The sequence below is a fragment of the Dipteris shenzhenensis genome, chromosome 26 (assembly GCF_047967505.1).
Source record: "Dipteris shenzhenensis isolate YYH24624 ecotype China chromosome 26, Dip_SZ_1.0, whole genome shotgun sequence".
Lineage (NCBI taxonomy): Eukaryota > Viridiplantae > Streptophyta > Polypodiopsida > Gleicheniales > Dipteridaceae > Dipteris > Dipteris shenzhenensis.
The window spans coordinates 31,110,439-31,130,207 of record NC_141621.1 but is presented as its reverse complement, the minus strand read 5'-3'; the positions used below and the strand labels follow the sequence as shown (position 1 = coordinate 31,130,207).

At 44.2% G+C, this 19,769-nt stretch overlaps 1 protein-coding gene across 1 annotated transcript; it reads left to right on the top strand.

Moving 5' to 3' along the window:
* Window positions 1-319: 319 nt before the first annotated feature.
* LOC147884955 (protein transport protein SEC23 E-like) lies at window positions 320-17,817 on the top strand. Its single transcript, XM_087397729.1, has 12 exons — window positions 320-1,537; window positions 1,712-1,885; window positions 6,908-7,069; window positions 11,369-11,511; window positions 11,679-11,754; window positions 11,881-12,056; window positions 15,375-15,456; window positions 15,619-15,696; window positions 15,871-16,032; window positions 16,137-16,400; window positions 16,742-16,846; window positions 16,944-17,817. Exons 1-12 carry the CDS (start codon window positions 809-811, stop codon window positions 17,088-17,090), a joined length of 2,298 nt encoding a protein of 765 aa, XP_087253855.1. The 5' UTR covers window positions 320-808; the 3' UTR covers window positions 17,091-17,817.
* The last annotated feature ends 1,952 nt before the right edge of the window (window positions 17,818-19,769 follow it).

Below are 19,769 nucleotides of genomic sequence, written 5' to 3'. Positions count from 1 at the left end.
GGTACATATGTGGGAAAAGAGTGAGGGCCGCCTCCTTATGAGATGCAAAGATGTTGACATGAAAGAAGTATTACTTTTTCCCATGTTCCCAATGTCCCACCAGATAATTACCTTGTAAGATGTGCGTGATCAAGAGCGATGAAACGAACCAAAGGATGGTTAGGTCAAAAGGGTGGGTAGGAGGTCAAAAAGCAAGTCCCAAATTGAAGAAGAAAAAGAAGAAGAAGGAGGAGCAATGAGAGCAAACATTTGATAAAGAAGGAAAGAAAGCTTTGCAATTGAGTTGGGAGTATAAATAAAATAAATAACGCTCTTTGCTTTGCTTCATTCATCTCCATCGCCATAGCCAAAAGCTTCCATCGCCATAGCCAAAAGCTTCAGACCTTCTTTAGCTCCCTCCTCATTTCTGCTCTCCTCCCATCTTTCCCCTTTGCCGATCCACTTCTCTATCCCCTTCCCGATCCCATCGCCCCGCATTTTTGCCCCTTTTCATTCTTTCCTTGCGTCGATTGCCTCCCGCACCGGAGCTCCTCTTGTTCGGTGGATCCTAAAATCGGTGGCTGACTTTGTCGGAGACTTAGAATATGCTTTCATCTTCCATCGGCACCGCCGATTGCATCCCGGCTCAGCAGAGGATTTCGTCGGATCCAGCCATGCCCGACTTCCGTAGATCCTAGATTGGATCCGACTACGCAGGGGCGATATCTGGCCAGACCGGGCAGCAGTAGTCTTTTGCCTACTGGAGCAGCGGCAGAAGTTTTGGTAAGCAGCTTTGCATCTGCAAGCATAGCAGCAGAGCAGCTCCGCCATGGCGGACTTCGCAGAATTGGAAGCCATGGACGGTGTCAGATTTACCTGGAACATATGGCCGAGCTCCAAAGTTGAAGCGAGCAAATGCGTTGTTCCCATGGCTGCTGTTTACACCCCTCTTCGTCGCATACCCGAAAAGCAGCCTCTTCCCTATCCCCCTCTCCGCTGCAGAACCTGCACGGCTTGCCTCAACCCCTATGCGCAGCTCGATTTTATCGGCAAATTATGGGTTTGTCCCTTTTGCTTTCAGCGGAACCACTTCCCCCAGCATTATCAATCGATAGCGGAAAACAACCTCCCTCCTGAGCTTTTTCAGCAGTATTCTACCCTCGAGTATGCTCCCCCTGCCGACCGAGCATTACCTCCAGTTTTCCTGTTTGTCCTTGACACTTGCTTGATTGAGGAGGAGCTCGGTTTCCTGAAGACTGCTTTGAAACAGGCCATAGAATTGCTTCCGGAACATGCTTTGGTGGGCATCCTTACTTTTGGAACGCAAGTACATGTGCACGAGCTTGGATTTGCGGATATGCCTAAAACATATGTCTTCAGAGGATCTAAGGAAATCAATAAGGAAACCATTCTTGATCAATTAGGCCTGTCTTCTTCTAGACGAAATTTCCAGCAAAAGGGGCCAGCAGGTCTTCCGGCTGTGCGTGATGGGGCTTTCGTCAGCGGTGTTAGTCGTTTTCTTCTGCCTGCTTCCGAATGCGAATTTGTTCTGACAACGGTTTGTACACTTTCTCCGGTGTCTTTTTTTAGTGTTCTATAACTGGTACGATCAGATTAAATTAGGAAGAGTCTTTACTTCGAATGTGTATGAGCTGTCATGCTTTTCCGCTTACATTGCACTCTCATGGTTCCCAAATCTGAGTCCTTTGGTATTCGGAATGATACATGACAGTTACTTGACGAGTTGCAAAGGGATGCTTGGCCTGTTCAGCCAGTGCATAGGCCCATGCGCTGCACGGGTGTGGCTCTCAGTGTTGCTGCTGGTTTGCTGGGAGCTTGTGTGCCTGGCACTGGAGCTCGCATTATGGCTTTTCTGGGCGGTCCTTGCACGGAAGGTCCGGGGACGGTATGCTTTTCTTTCAAAGCTCAGACCTAGTTTTCAATATCATGATGACCTCATACAAGCACATTTGTCTGAGTTGACGGCTATTAAGCACGAAAATTTGGAACATTTTCCTGCAGCATCAGTAAACATTGGCAGAAGGCCACAATTGAATGTAGACTTGTTCGATATAATCTGCCATAAATGTGCAGGTGGTTTTTCTTGTTGACGGCAGTTGAAGCAATAAACTGTATGTTGTATATATTGTGCTCTTAATTGAGTGCGTGGGTTTGTCCTTGTCTGTCATGTGAACTTCTGTCTTCTTGTCTTCCTGTTGTTTTCAGTCTACTTGGGTGATCATTTCTTAAAAGGGTCTTTGGGTTCTTCGTTGGCGAATCTGAAAGATAATGATTTGTCTGACAAGATTGCGTTAAAGGTGTTGATGTGTCGATTGAGTTCTACGGCCTAAATTAGTCTGTTATAATGATTTGTCTGACAAGATTGCGTTAAAGGTGTTGATGTGACATGAGATAGTTTAGATGGATGTAGTTTCTATATCGAAATTTGTAGGACATCAATTGAGTTCTACTGCCTAAATTAGTCTGTTATCAAGGTGTTTTTTCGCAGTGAGACATAGGGCTTCTTTGTTACATTTGCATTGCAACTAGGCAAGCCATGATGATTGGCACCAGGCAAAGCACAAAATGAGACATAAACCAGGGATTGGAAGCCCTGCTATACAAGGGAAGTGGCTGAGAACTCTCCCTGGAGAGGGGTTCATAGGGTAAAAAGGACCATTCCTTAAAACAATGCAAGTGTTTCACTGTTGAGGCCTGCGATATTTGGACATGAGGGTTTTACAAAATTTTTGGAATGTTATGAATACATTTTGATTTGCAGTGGAAGTCTCCGAGTGGGTGAATGCAAAAGGCTGGGAGTTGAAGAGAAGGGGCCGTCACCTTAAGCGTGAGTGAGTCGGATTTTTCTTTTTCTGCCATTATCTAGTTTTTTGGAAATATGGTCTTGAACCATGTGGAATAGGCTGCTATAATAAGTAGATTTCAGCTTATTCCCTATTTCTCTTCATTTGCCTCCAATCTCCTTGAGAGTTTGCCGAAAGCCCCTCTTCTCTCATTTACCTAGTCTGGTCAATCCACTGACAGATGCTGGGATGAGGCAGGGGCCTGCATTCCACATTGGAATGGAGGAACCCTTCAGTCAAATAGCTGCTTCTTGCTTGAAGGCCTGGTTGACTGAAGTGGACTGGAAACTGAGTGGCATGGTGTACCAGTATGAGACCTTACATGTTAGGACAAAGGTTTTGAATTGCCTCACACACCTTCACAGCTTCCAAGTCCTGCCTTCCTATAAGGTTTAGGGTAACAGGACCATAAATGAATGCCAACTGCTGTTTTGCACATTGGAGTTTCTAAACTTAATTCAACAAACACGTGCCCAGCAGAAAGCAGGATGACCATTTGTATCAAAATATGCTCTTATAGTTAAAGGTATGGTTGTGAGAAGAGACACCAATCTTATCTGTTACCCTACCTCATATTTTTTGGCCTACATTTCTTGTAGATTTTCAGAGAGATCAGCATGAATACCTTTTTTATCTGCCTAGCATCAAGTGCTGGAAGGGAATGCTCCAACCCATGTGTCAACAGGTGGTGGACAGTATTTACATGCAATGCCCTATCATGAGGAGTGAAGATGCGCCTAGGTTGCCTAGGTTAGGGGTTCTGCCCTGATCCAAGGTTTATCAGTGGGCCCTTGTCAACTCAGCCTGATCGGTTGCCATGGTGCATGTCTGTGGCCCAGTGAGGTCCGCATTCGAGCCCAAGAGGGTGGGTCAGTTGGCCCACTTGTTGGTCAGGTAGTGTCAACTTTGTGGAGTCCTAAAGTCTGCCTATATAAGTGACTCCTAGTTAGTCCTGGAGGTGCTCCTTTGGGCAGTTTGCTCCCCCTTGCAGGGCTATATAATGGTAGCACGTTCTCCCCCACCACACCTGAAGCTTGAGAAGAGCTCCACCCTTGACCTGTTCTAGCGTCCACCTTTATAGCTGCTAGAGTCTTCTGCTAAACAAGTGCATGCAGGGGGACATGCTGGAGCTGCCTCTGTTCATACATCTCTGCCTTGTGCTCAACAGCTATGTTCTGCCCTGGAGCTGCCTACGACACACAGAAAAGAAGTAATCTATAGCTCTTTCACATATCACAGGAGGGAGGAGAAGTTCCAGTCTTGATGAAAGGAGTTTACAGGCATATGAAGCAAAGTGGTGCCTTGAGGTTCTACGGTGTTCTGAATGATTTTCACCTTTGACAAGTGAAAATAGGACTTTTCTGAAATGAGGGCCGGGGCTTCTCTTTCATGCACTTGTCTATCTTTGTTTACTTTTTGGGCTATGTTTTATTGCATTCAATTTTCACGTGTACGGATGTCCCTTATGCATCAGCTCAAAGTTGTAGGCAAGCTTAACTCCTCCTGTCCAGATTTGTACAGGAAAATTTCCACATAGACCACTTCTTTTGTGCTATAAGGGGGATGTAGGGTACCTCATACTCTAGAGGACATGTTAAATTTATAGAGAGCTCTTTGCTCGGGAGAGAAATTTGAATAAGTTGCAAATGCAAACCCTTGTAGCGTGGATAGAGTGAACCTGGACTAGTTTTGATCTGCCTTCTGCAAAGTACAGTCATTGCATATTCCCTGACTTGCATGTTTAAAGGCTCTTGCTACCACGAAAAGGGCCCAAGTTTTGGGGTGGCCTGATGACTTGCCAGCCTACACTCACCCAACCATGAAAAGGGCCCAAAGGTGATGTGAATATATGGCAAGAGCTATTATTAGCAGTTAGTATGCAGAATGTTGCAAGGATTGCCTGCAGGTGCTGACGGTAGGGTGATGTGTCCCTTTAATAAACACTGAACCCATGAATTTTTGGCAATCACACCATGGACTACGAGGTGTGAATGCAATTGGCATACTATTTTCTTTCTCAAGCCTGCCCGTGCTATATCCAGAGTGCAGAAGTGTGAGAACTAGCTCGAAAAAGAGATATGTAAGTTGCTGAAAACTGTTGTTGAAGAGAATTGAGTCATGGGATGGCCTTTTATATGCTAAAATATGGCCTAGGTTGGTCTGGTCAGGAGTGGTCAAATGGTTGATGCTGACCAGGTCTACCAGAACTGCTCTCGTCTTCTGTTTCTGCAAGGCTGTTGCGGTCCAAATTTGCGTGCTGCTTATTAACATCTGCCAATATTCCAGCCAAGCTAACACAAGATGGACACAGATCAGCATTAAGCCATGCGTAGATATTGTCTGTGCATATGCAGATCTAAAACAACAGCATATATTATGTGGAACCTCTTTAATTCAAATTTCTTTTTACCAATTACACATGTATTTGGGACCCATATGGAGTGGTAGAGGCATAGGCTTGTTCAACAGACGGCATGTGCCATACATTGGTTGAACAGCCATCAGGTGTTGGTATTTGTGTGATGACATAGTTTCTAGCTCCATGATATAATCGATTGCTTGTATGTTCATGACTATCATAAGGCTTTAAAACCTCGCGGCGCTTTGGTCTACTTTGAACATGGTGAGTTCGGGTAGATTATTGGATCTGTCGAGATATAATGTAGATCGAATTATTTAAGAGGCACTCCTGGAGTGCATGACACTGTATTCACTAGCCTAGTATGGCTTGTGGATGCATAACAAGGGCTCAAAAGAGAGGAATACTATATGAGGATATGAGGGTCAGAGCCTTTCTTGTTAGCTCCCCATCAGGAGGATGAACCTGCCAGATGTTATTGCAAGCGAGAACTGACACGGGCATAGAAACGATTGCCACGTGATCATATATCTGGAAATCCAGAAGGGCAGCACATGGGCTGCTATGTTGGCAGCAGCATGTGAACATCAGATCTACTTGCGATTGGGCTGCCACATGGGCAGCATAGTGTGCCCAGCCACATGTGCTGGGTGTCCCTGCAAAGGGGGTGAAAGGCAAGGCAAGGCATTGTGGGCTTATCTAGGCCTTGGAGGTAGCTGACCAAGGCCTGGTGAGTCAGGATACATGGTTGGCCAGGTTCCAGAGTAGGTTGGTCAAATCTGGGGCCAATCAGCCCTGATTTTAGGCTGGACATTTGCCCCCCAGCTCAGTCACCCGGCTGTAGGTCTGGCATGCACCAGTCCATGATTGTGAGCTTGATAGGATACATTATTTTGCAGTATTCTTCCAGATCTGTGAGTGCTTCCTTGGTTTTTATGTGTGTGTGTGTGTGGGATCTTGAGTGTTAGTTGATCTATGGTGTGGAGGTTTGGCTGTTGCAAGCAAGACTTGACTATTTCGACACACTATTTAGATTAAGCTTTTGCTATCTCAGAACACCAAAATATTCTACAAGTAGTTTTTTCTTTTTTTTGTAAAGTGAAAAGTATTTTTTCACTTGATCTTATAAGGGGTGCCAAAAAAGACACTATGTTTGGATGGTGCAGATTGCGGATTGTGAGTGCTTTATACTAAATGCTTTCAAAGAAGAGACATAATCTGTGATATCAGTTGATATGTAAAAGAGAGAAGGAAAGCAGGAAGACAATAAAAATAGATGAGAGAAAGGGAATGGAAAGTACCGGAACAAGTAGAGCAGCAACCCATAGAAAGGTAGGAGAAAAAAAATTACTCGGAGGAATAAATTCCACAAAGACGTAGAGAAAGGGAAGTTGGAGAGGGTTAAGAAGAGCTGGAGAAAGTGCCACAGAAAAGAGAAGACAAAGGCTCGGGAGGGAGGCCTTATGTAAGCCAGAATAGCGTGCTTGGTTGGTAGTTTTAGCTGGACTATCAGGTAATAACTGTTTTAACTAGCATTGGCTTTCTACATGAAATTTGAAGCTATTAGAATTTGCATCATTTGAAGTGATTTAGTCCTTTTGGAATGTTAATTTTCTGGTGGCCTCTGTTCTGGCTCTTTCTGTATTATTAAAGTTCAAGTGTCTTAGTAAATTTATTGTCTTATGATAGATGTGGAAATTTTCAGATAGTGTCCAAGGAACTTTCAGATCCCATAAGGTCTCATAAGGATTTGGAGAAGGACGCGGCACCCTTTTATCACAAAGCAATCAAATTCTATCAAGCTCTGGCCAAGCAGCTTGTGGATCAGGGCCATGTGTTGGACCTTTTTGCTTGTGCCCTTGACCAGGTTAGTCTTTCATGTGTGTACTGTTATTTTCTGCATTGGAGAAGTTAATGAATTGTGAAAAGAGTAGCAGGAAGGGCATGGAAAAGCATGTGCAGACAATCTAACTACTTTCATTCATCCATGTTTTACTTTCTTCATTGATTTGAGTCATAGGTACATTGTTTCAAAGCCAACCATATTTAACTGAAGAGGCTTGGCTGAGGACGGTGCTGCCCACTGGTGGTGTCGCTGAAGGTGGCGCTGCCGCTGGAGAGGGAGGGGGAGAGGGCGAGCGGGAGCGAGTCACTTAGGTAGACCACGAGAGAGAGAGAGAGAGAGAGTCTCTATTAACGACTAAAAGGTCTATGGGACAGCAAGAGACCCTCTAGTACGAAAGACCAAAGGCTCTATGAGACTGAAAAGAAACCAGATACAATGAAACCTAAGGGTGCGTCCACACCCTACCCAAGGCTGATGCCTGTGCGAGAAAAAAAGTAGTACATTGTGCTATTGCTGCAAGGGAAACCCACAAAGGGCGCGCAAATGCCAAAGAGAATCCCCTGGTTGTGTATCAATCGGTCAACTGTCCCTGAGTGACTGGACATGTGTATGCTGTCTGTGGGACCAACACCACTGGACGACTGAGGAGACAAGAGGAGCTCGTTTGAAAGTGGCTTTGGATTTGGCGAAGGCTGGTGCCGATAGAGGAAATCAGTGATAGAACGCTGCTGTCGCTCGGCTTGTCGGGGTCCATCCCTCCTCCTCTGTAGTCTCCGTGATGTGGCTCTCTGATTGACAAGTGTTATTGTCATTGCGGTGGTCCATCTCCCCATGTCAAAGAGAGAGGATATGCATGCGGCCCTCATGTGAGTTTCCACTCGGGGTCGGATTTGGAGTCATAGCTGTCGGCTCTCTCCTGCATCTGATCCCCTGCTGTCCCTGGCTTGGGCAACAGTGCGTCTCTCGTGTGGGATGCCTCGTGCTCGTCCTATTAACCCGTAGCCTCTGTGAAGATACCCGCAATTGACCCATCGAAATCCTTAGTGTGTGGGGGAAATGAATCTGGGTGTAGCCTGGCAGTATGATGAACCCCTCCTCTGAGACGCTGAGTTTCATCAAGAGCTCAGTATGTGCTAACCAAGTCTTGAATGTGTAGAACTCCAAGAGATCCTCTCTGATGCCTGGTTCACCTCCTGACAGGTAAGGGTAACGGATAGAACCTCAAGGCTATACTGAAATGGTGGCAATCTGTCCATCTGTACTATGTAGCCCCAGCCCTGCGAACCATCTGCGTGTCTGAGCGTACCAACTCCTCTGCGTGTCCGATCATACCAACTCCTCTGATCCTCCTCTGCCTCCAATGCCATAGATGAAGTCCGGGCTAGCCATGGTAGTCTGCGTCGTGCAGCTGTGGCGGGTACCAAAGTCCCTGATCCTATGGAGATAACTGACCCCTGAGAGACTGCATCAAGCTGTAGAGGGGTGGTGCCAAACTCTACGAGTGTGATCTTATGCGGGCCCTTAGGCTTTTTGCAGATCATCTGAGTGAGAAGCAGAACCTGGAGTGTCTCTATGCAGGACCAATCTGTCTCTGATAAGTCTGTCCCTATAAATGAACTACCATACATCCCTGCTGGGCGTGGCATCCTGAAAATGTGAGTGATGGTGCACTCTCTGCTCCATGTGCCTGTAGAAGAGGCTTAGGTAGGTAGGAGTACGATTGCAGGAGAGGCTGTGAGGGGGGACTGCTCAGTGTAGGAAACTGAATAGGGGGAGGGCTTTATATAGGGCACTGTCCAGCACCTGGACTGGCTGACTTGTCAGTCTGTGGGGAGGACAGTCAGAGAAGAGGTCTCGCTGACCTGGCCGGCCTCACTGCTGGGTCTTTGTTGCCCAGATCTGGGACCGTTCCTGGCAGCCCAGAGCAGCTCGGCATAATAACACCTATAACAAAAACCATGGGGAGCTCTAATTTCCTCACAAAGGGGCTCACAGGCTCCTTCAACATGCTTCTCAGGGCCTGGCCATGGGCCTGTACCCACATGCTGAAGAACATATTCAAGCTGCTCCTGAGACAACGCCTTCATCAGGAGATCATCTACATTCTCCTTTGTTGAACACTGAGCAAGCTCCACCACCTAATCTTCAATTAGCTTACAGATGAAATGACCGTCCACCTCTATTTGCTTTGTGCGATCATGGAACACTGGACTATACTTTTATTCGCTTTCATAATTGAGTATGAGGAGACTGGTGTGGATGCCATAGTTGTCAGTCCTTGCTCTTCAATGATTTCATTTGGGTGCTTTGGAAATATCTTAATTGGCCTGGTCATATTATCCCAGGATGCATATGGTGAATCATCCTATGGGGGTTTCTCCTCAGTTGAGATTTGAAGGTGAGCAGTGCTCCTGGGTTGTAATATTTACGTTAGCTGCCTTTTTTTATTAAAATTGTCAAGGGTGGGTAGGTAGCGGGGGAAGGGGGTTTTTGGGGGGGGGGGGGGGTATACTTATCAAGATTTGCGTGTCTTTGAGAAAGGCATAAAAAATTCTCAGCAAATAACATCACCTTTAAGCTTTTGCAGTCCTGTTTCAGAATTTGAGAGGTATCCTGTTTCATAATGGTGTGAAATGCAGGGGGTTGCACTTGTTCCAATCAGGTTTCATATTGCGTTTCAGCAAAAGTACATAAGTCCATAACTCTCCTTGTCAGTAGGATGCAGGAGGGGATCTTTTGTGCAATTCCTTCTGCTTGGCATGCTGAGCTCCTACAAGCTTGGATGTGGGGACATTGGTGCTACTTACTGTTAATAGGGCTAAAAGATGCCTACGTGGGAAGAGATGCAACACCAGCAGGCAGGCTAGTTGTTGGTATTGCTGGCTGCCAATTAGATTATATAGCCGGTCACCTAGGCTTCACTGGGTTTACAGATTGGACCCTCTCGTCTAACAGACTCACATTCTCTGCGAGCCAACCTGGTCAGCCCTGGAGTTGTGCAGATTTTCTCCAGCTTTAGAGGATTAATAAGCTTTCATTGAGTGCAAGAGGAATTTAGAATGTTTTCAAGATCCTGTCAGGACCATGAGGATTCTAAAAGACCCATGCGATCATGAAGGACCTGGCCTGGCTGCTGAGCTCCACTCTCTCAAAAAGGTCCCTACAGGAGCTCTTTCATTTGCCTGTGGGATTAATCCCAAGTCTCTTTATGCCACGTGTGAGGGAGGGATGAGTTCATTTACCTCCAAAACTCCCTCTCCCTTGGAGGAATTCTGACTTTATATTCCCAGTCTTCATAGTCGGACTGGTCAGAGGACGAGGTCTTGTCAATTGGTGCTCAGAGGGTCTTTGTTTGCCATTATTCAGAGGGTTGAAGGTCACATCATCCACTTATACTTGCCAGTTGCCTATTCTGAGCGCTGGCTTTGCTACTTACATGGAGACATGTGCTGTCTATTTTTTAAAAATCTGAGCACTTTGAAGGGTGTTGTGCAGCCTCTGTGGGGGCGCCTGTTAATTACCCTGCTCTGTAGATCCACCATGTGCATATAGGTTAGTGCGTGTGTGTGTGTGTGTTTGTGTGCGTGAACTTTTCTTTTCTGCTCTTGATCCTTTCTGCACTCTGCTAATTATGCACTTCTTTGTGGCTGTGCCTTTGTTCTTGCTCTACTTCTCTAATCTGGCACCTAAAGGTACTACTTTTTGCTTATGCAAGGTGTCTGTGGGCCATCTCGTTTTCCCTAGGTCCTACGCCTGCCGTTGTAATCTGTTTTGCATATGTGGGTATCGATCCTTCTTACGTGAGTTTTTGCTACCCTGCCTTTCACAGGCTTATGTATTCTGCTGTTGCTGCTTTGTGTGGCCTCACGTGCTGCTACTCGGTTGCCACCCTTGCATTGCCCAGAATCCTATATGCTAGCTATGCTAGCTCTTCCATTTGCATATGGGATAAATCCTAAGGTTCTTGATGCCGACGCGAGGGAGGGATGAGTCTATTTACCTCCAACAAACCCACCCAACTCTGAGAGTTTTGTGTTGATTCTCCTAAACATATGTAGTCAGATAATTCTAGTCTTTGGAGAATTGACAGTGGTACAGTCCCACTAAATGTGAGCAAGGCAGAGTAAACGAGATTTCTAGTCATCATGTTTGGATCAGCTAATGAATTCTCTCTTGGACAGAACTTTTCATAAGTGTAGTAAATGGTCTTCATCTTTCAAACATTCCTTATCTTTTATTTGTCAAACAAGAATTATGTATGTTTGGCACATAAATGGAAAATTTCAGTGTCCTTTTTTTACTGCTCAAATCTTTGTGCAGGTAGGAGTGGCAGAGATAAAAGTTGCAGTGGAAAGGACTGGTGGCTTGGTTGTCCTGTCAGAGAGCTTTGGGCACTCTGTATTCAAGGATTCATTCAAGCGAGTATTTGAGGCGGGTGAAACAGTGTTGGGTCTCTCATTCAAGTATGGTTACAGCTTGGCGTTTTGAGCATGTTGGAACAGTTTTGAAGTAACTCATGTATTTCTTGGTATTTTAAGAAGTATTAATATTTGAAAATATAACAACATTACAACAATTTCTATCAACCTGTTATCATTCCATTTTTTAATGGGAGCCTTGAATCTTACAGTGGAACATTTGAGGTGATCTGTTCAAAAGATGTGAAGATCCAGGGCATCATAGGTCCTTGTGCTTCCTTGGAAAAGGTCTGATGTCTTCTTGATTCTTTTCTGAATTTGGTAAAATGCTTTGAGATTAGCAGTATTTTTGAAGCAAAAGACTTGCTGAGGACATCATACTCGTATCATTGGCATTGTGTCCATTTCATGCAGAAAGGAACTTCCTGTTCAGATATAGTGATCGGCCAAGGGAATACAACAGCTTGGAAGATGTGTGGGCTGGACAGTAATACATCTTTGACAATATTCTTCGATGTTGTTCCTTCTGAGCACTCTAATCCTGCAGTACAGTCATCTGGGCATCAGTTTTACCTGCAGTTTCTCACGCAGTAAGATATTGAGTTCCGCTACTTCCCTCAATGGTCTTGTATGTAGTGTTTGTGTTTGACCTGGAGCTTGGTAACTTCCTCAAACTGCCTATCTGTAATGCTGTTGTATGTGAACAAAGCTTCAGAATGTTTTTCCTTCAGTGTCCAATGGTTCTCATTAAGGGATTTTGTGTATGTTTTGAGGTTTGTTAATGTCTTCAGAAGACCAAAAGGGATGACCTTACGAACTGCTTTATGCAAAGAATATGATAATCTACTAAATGCTTTGTGAGTGCAAAAACACAGCTCTAGGACCTGCTAGAAAGCAGGGAAGTCTGTGAGGGGGGCAGCTGTGGGAGAAATAGGGTCAATGACCCACCTGTGAGCCCCCCAAATGAGGAGAGCTCAGGGGGTTGACACCTCAGATGCATATTGGTAGATGAACCTGTAGGGGGAAAGGGTAAGCATGGCTGCCACATGGCAGCAGACCATAGTCCTCATGGGCTGGAAAGAGTCCGGCCATGATCCCAAGCAGTGGGAACATCAATTCACAGCATTAGCAGGAAAGGAAGACTTACTCCAACCTTGCAACCCATCGTCTCTCTCTCCTCCTCCCTCTCCCTCCTCCTCCCTCTCCCTTCTCCTCCTCCTCCCTCTCCTCCTCCCTCCTCTCTCTTCTTTCCCCCATGCTCTTACACCTTCTTCCTCTCCCACTCCTATGCTCCCCCTAAACCCTTAGTTCCTCAACCCTTAATCTCCATGATCTACAAGGGATATGAGTTCTCCACCATGTACTCTATCCTGAACCTTGGAACCTCTTCTAAACCTTGGAACCTCCTTCTAACCCTGGAACCTCCTTCTAAACTGTGGAACCTCCTTCTAATCCTTAAACTCCTCCTAAATCCCGCAACCCCCAATGAAGACGAAAGCCTTCATTACCTCAACCATGATGATACACATTTCTTTTACAGATGCACTATGTTTGCTTACCACACTTAAGCCTACATCTCTCACCGAAACACGACTCGAGCTCCTAAGCTACACCTATACTACAAACAACAACCCCGATAGATCTGTAGGTGACAAAAAGCCTTGGAACCCTGTATACTGAGAATATCCTGCTCTTCCCGTAGAAGCCGTGGGAAAGAGCCAACATTTGGCACCGCTGTCGGGGAGACTAGCATCTCAAGTAACGAGTAAACATACGCAGGTGTGTCTAAAAAAAAACTACTTCGAACTTTCATAAACATATCAACTCAAGAACTAGGAGAGCTAAAATTTTCCTAACTCAAGTAAAAAGTAATAATAATTTCCTAGCTGAAACTTGAGCCCTTCAAGGCACACAGAGGAGAGGGAATATGAGCAGGATTAGATAATTATTTTGCAGCCTCCTGGTTGGAGGTAGAGTGCAGCTTACTTGGCTTCCTACATGAGCATCTCTTTGTACTCAAAGGAGTTTCAGGCCTTAGGTGCTTCCTTTAACAAGGGTGCGGATACTGAGGACGGCCCTTGGGGGGTTATGGAAGACGACAAGGCGTTATGGAAGATGACAAGGCAGTGGAGGCAGAAGCCCTAAGCTTGGTAATGCAAGCTCAAGAGCTAAGGAGAGAATGCATGGGAAGCTGAGGGAAAGGAAGTGGAACAGAGCTGAAGGAAGATAGAGGAAGTTGAAATTACAATATAAGAGAAAATAGATTCAATATACCTGGATGAATCCAGGAACATTCCCAAACTCATCCTCTAAAAACACAACATAGTGTAGTTTCACTCTCACGATAGTCACTCATAAGATTGAAAACCATAAACTCCATCACGCATAGCAGGGACCCCTAAACTCCACCATAAATAGATTCAATGTTAAAAAGAAAAATTGAAGCACGGGCGAAAGAAGAGTACTAGGAGCAAAAGCATCAAGACCCCTAGCCACCTTTAGAAGAGCTCGGGGCGCTTCCTCCTCCCAGCCCACCAATTGCCGCACTTTGCAAGAGCTTGTCTGCTTCATGAAGCTACCAGAGGAGCTGAGGCTCCATTTCTGGTCTCTTAAAAAAGCTAGTGTTGATTGCACCTTGCTTCAATGGAACTGTTCAGAAGGATACACCCTGCCATCTCACTCAAGTTGAGAGATCCAAGGGTGCCTCCTCATCTCATTAGTAGCTCCAATCTTGAGCATCCTACCATTGGCATTTTGGTTAGGTGTGAGATTTGGACTCTTTGCTCAGGGGCTAGGAGTGTGCCTTGGTCCAAATCCCAAAGGGGCAAGCTGGCCTGTTATGACTAATGTATCTGTGAACCCTTAGCATGTCACTATCTGGACTCAGACGTGCAGATGCTAGAGGAAGGGTTGTTGCTTGAAGTCCTATGTGCACTGTTGGATGCCTTGAGAGAAGTGTGAGTGTATGTGTGCTAGCCTTTCATCAGTTCATCGAGAAAAGCATCTGAGAAATAATGAGGGGTGCCATCCACACCCAATACCGCATGGGAGAGGGGTTGCCATGCACCCTACATTGTGGGGTGTTCTGGAAAAGACGATGCTGTATCAGTGCATCCAAGGCTATTTGCATGTTGTCAGTCCAAGATATGTGATGCCAGCCTGGCTTGAATGTCCTTGCTACCATCTGAATCTATTTTAAGAAGAACTGATCTAAACTAGCCTAAGGATCCTTTGTGAATGACACCATTGACCACGTACGGGCCGGTGGTGAAAAACACTTGGTTCACTCCCAATGATTTCAAGGCTCTCATGGCTGAGGGTCATCAGTCTCATCGTAGCGAAGAGGGGGGTCCATTCATATCTACCACATCTACATAGCTCAATAATTATAGATTAGCCTCTTGAAGCCTCACATTTTATACCAAATATATGTAAAGTGATAGCCCACAATATTTGCGAGCGTATTGTTTGCAGTATAGGGTGTAGTTTTCAGGTACAACACCTGGTCTCAAACAAGAGTCACCACCCAGACTTGTCCCTCTCTAATTCACAGAGAAGTAAGTGATCGATGATGGACCCATCATTCTTGACATACTCTTTGAACCCCTGCTTAAGAATAGCGGGCTGAAGGTCTAGGAACTCTTGAGATGAAAAGTTATGATTCATTATTGGAATGCAAATTCGTACATCATGTTGTGGCCTTGAAACATGCCAGACTGTAGTTGGAGTGCTAGAAATGGGATGTTAAATTTTCCTACTGTCTTGTACATCTCCACTGTTATCAAATAGGATGCTATATCCTGTATGTACTGGACTGATACTAGTAGATTTTGGAAATTTTGTGTACACTGTTGTCCGATGTTGTTGACAACAGTCCAAGGTCTGGGCTGGGGCATATGGTATTGCAGCTATCAACATACTGATGGTAAAATGCATGTTCGTGCAACAACAGTGACAAGGCGTTGGGTGGATGGTACTGCAAATACAGAGGTACTGACCCCCCCTCACCTTTTCTGGATATTCAATATATTCTGGTTAATCACCATTTGCAATGCAGAGATGCAATTGGTGGCTAAAACAAACAACAATTTTCTTGGTCTTACAGTATTTTAGGGATTATCTATCGGAAATAACACATTTACCGGTTTCCAGGACTTGGTGTCTGGTTTCGATCAAGAAACAGCAGCTGTTGTTGTAACTCGATTGGCTTCACACAAAATGGAGACTGAGGTAGGCATCTCATTCTGAAACATGTGGAATCTCTTTGCTAGATGAACACCCAAAGCTAGATCTGCACCTCTTTTATCTTTTGATTAGTTAGGGATACTATCTGCATATTTTTGGAATTTTTTTTACTGATTGGAAATTTCTAGCAATAATTAATTTATTAATGCTGTCTTTCAGGAAGATTTTGATGCAACTCGATGGCTTGATAGATCACTTATCCGGCTTTCTTCCAGATTTGGTGATTATCGAAAGGATGATCCAACATCATTTAGTTTTAATGCAAGATTTGCAATTTTCCCCCAATTTATGTTCAACCTTAGACGATCTCAATTTGTTCAGGTGGGTCTGTAGTAGCTCTTGGGTGTGATGTTTGCACTTGGTGTCCCTGCATAGGCTTGACAAGAACTGCCTTACAAATCTGAAGGTGTATGAGGTTTGTGCAGGTATTCAACAACAGTCCAGATGAGACAGCCTACTTCCGAATGCTTCTGAACAGAGAAAATGTCGCAAACTCTGTAGTGATGATTCAGCCATCATTAATCTCGTACTCCTTCAATGCTCCACCTGAGCCAGCTCTCCTTGATGTTGCTGCCATAGCAGCGGACAGAATCCTTCTACTGGATACATACTTCAGCGTTGTAGTCTTCCATGGCATGACAATTGCACAATGGCGTAATATGGGCTACCAGAAACAACCAGAGCATCAGGTAAAGGCATTCAAAGAGTGTCTAAGTCATCCTGAGAGTAAAACATCACACCTAATTGAAACTAGGGGAGTCATGCATGCTGCAAATTGCTTATTGCAAGCATACAGTTTGATGCTGATTGATGATAAGATGACTTATCTTTCGTAGTGATTGTTGCCTGCTGTGATTTTGGGCATGTTTTATACAAATAAAGAAATAAATCTATTGTTCCATTGGTCTGAGCTGTGATTTCAATGTTTGAAGGGCTTATTGGCATTGTATTGGAAAGTTTAATTATTTGATGGATTTTCCTTAAAGTTTATCCTTTTTTCATGAGGTCCTAAACTGGAGTGTGCAATCAGGCTTTTGCACAGCTGCTCCAAGCGCCCTTGGACGATGCTCAAGGCATCACTACAGAACGCTTTCCAGTTCCCCGGTTGGTTGTTTGTGATCAGCATGGTTCTCAGGTTTGTGACCTTTTTAACCCTTCATATGCATTCACCTATGCTGTTGCCATTCTCCATATGTTCCATCTCACAAACCTCTCATTTATTATTTGTGCAGGCCCGGTTTTTACTGGCAAAGCTAAACCCTTCTACAACATATAACTCAGCCCAGGGGCCGCCACCTGGAGGGGACATTATTTTTACAGATGATGTGAGCTTTCAAGTATTTGTAGAGCACCTGCAGAGGCTGGCAGTGCAATCATAACATCGCTACACTTGTCTGAATTGGTACGATATCCTCTTCATGGAGAGCCACCGAAACAAAAGCGATGTGCTGTTTATGACTCCAATATGGGGCATTGAGCTTTCCCTTGGCAGATAGCATCTAAGATTCTATCGTGAAGTTGCGACTAACGCATGTAACGATTTTTGCTGCAACTAGGTGCTTTTGCGGTGCAAGTTCAATTGTTTCACAAGCAGGAATCTTTAGATAGGTCTGCGAGATATTTTTCTTGAAATAGTTTGCTCTCAGAGATTTAACCCCTCTTTCGTTCTACAAACATTGGTACTAAAGAGGTACATTAAGGAGGGATGCCAGAATAGTTCTCAGTTTGCTAGAGCATTTCCATGATCTGATTGTACAATATAGGTAGTTCTTCAGGAGTTTGAACTCCAGAGTCTTATCTTGATAGTACTATCTATTGTCCCTCATTATGCTTCTGACTACAGAAGTTTCTGCGGAATATGATTATTTGTCAAGAATATGTTTTCCTCCAGCACCTCTTTGAAGGAGTTGAGGAATGAAGATGCTTCAGCATTTTGTGGGAAACTCAAGTATGTGTTTTATGGGGGAGAAGTATTTGGATGTTGTTTAATTTGTCACAATTTGTTTGCCTTCAAATGCATGGTTGGCTTCTCGCACGAGAATCAGAGTTTCTCAGGAGGCAGTGATGTGAAGCTATAACCTGGCATGATTTGCATTGGTACTATTAATGCTTGAAGACTGATTGTTCATGCTCGAAGACGTCAACTTTGGCTGTCTCACAAGGTAGGTTCTGTTTCCAAAATTTTAAAGGCAATCAGGCCTGCAACTCATGGCAGCGTTCATTCTATCCCAGTTGATTAACGAGAGAGATGATGATTGTGTTAATATCTAGTGGAGGTCAAAAATTACCCACAGGACCAAAAGCAACATGGCAATAATAAGAAAAGTGCGATATGGAAAACAATTGTAGTGGTCACAATTATGCATGTGCTACCCTAAAGGTGCGCAAGGATTTGTTTTCTTGTCTACATGACTTTGGGTGATGTATATGACCATAGAATTTGAATGGCCTTGTTGTAAGAGTGAGTTGTGGCCACTTAAGATGTGGTGGAATCTACCTTTCCCAAAGAAATAGTTTGGACTGATGCTTGACTACATAATAGGCAAGCATGCAAGCAGCCATCTCACATTTTGAGAGGCATGAACCCATCCGAGTAAAGGCCACAACTCGTCTTTTGCCTAGGTCATTTAGCAAAGAGATTGGCCTTGTATGAACTTGGTGCTGCAAATAACATATGTACTTTTTCTTGTGGGTGCATTTTTCCCATGACTCTGTAACTTATGCTACAAGTATACTAGCATCTTATCTCCAAAGCATCCACCTTGATTGGGAACTTTACTCGCGATCGGCTTGGTCTTGGTCTTGGTCGACTTCTTTTCTTCGAGTTGCTTCCTAGGTATTTTAAGGAAGCTCGTTGAATGTCCTTGCACCTTGTGGAACTATCTGACTCTCTTTTTGTCCCAACAAGCCTAGAGCTAGACTCCCCATCCACTAGTAGAACAAAAGCTGGTATCTTTTTACAAAGCCTAATTTACAGTCAAGTACTAATTTTTGATATTTTCAATGTCATTCTAGGTACATTGGCCCCCATATTCCAACCTTGCATAGCAAGTGCTGTTTCTACTCCCTACTAGAGTATGCCTTTGTTTTTAATAAATGTATAGAGAGAACATGGAATTCACATTGACTGGACCTGAAGTGTTGATAAGGGACACTTGCATATTTTACATTTAAGGCATATCAAGTGTGGTACATATGAAGGGCAATCACATTCCTTCAAATAATATTTTTTCAAATAACATTTTTTTTGACAAATATTTAGAATGGAGCTTTGAATATGGATCCTCCTTTTTGGATGTTCAAAGCATTTTGACCAGTCTTTCGGTTTGCGCTTTACACCACTTTTGTGCGAGTGGCAAGTTGAGTAATCTAGTTGTGGCAAGTGGTGCAAATTGTGAATGCAAACCCAAATATTAGGCATGAATTGGAACTTTACACTGGCTACATTATTGTACAGAAAACATTATGACACGGAAAATTTGCAATTGTGTTGGTGGTGCAACTTGCATCCAATGGATTCAACTTGCTATAGAAAGCCCGAGTTAGGATTTTGCACCTGTACTCTGCTCTTGTGGTGTTAAACAAGCCTAGTGTTGCTCTTCACACCAGTTCTTTCAATATTCTTAGTAGGATAATCCTTGGCACTTATTTTGATATGCAGGATGATCACAGTAGCACCTGCTCATCTTATTGCAATAGCCGCAAGCAACGAATTGAAGTCTTTTGCTTGGTATCTTTGTCTTTGCTAGCGTGAGCTACCATTATCCTTATAAAGATTGTCTCTCTTAATATGCCACCAACGTGTTTCAAATTTTCTCTTCTACACAATAGGCTATACTATTGCCAAATCTTGCTCTCTGTTGATATATTGTTGTTGATGCTCTGCACTTGCATTGATTGTAAGCAACCTCAACAGTGGCTGCTAAGGGAAGGTGCCCCTCCACGATTCCTACAACCCCCCCTCACCTTATGTGACCCTTGGAGATGTTCTCAGAGAGCAGATGCTCACTCTTAGCTAAGGTTTTCATTAACATTTTCACGTTCGCGTTGATAATTAT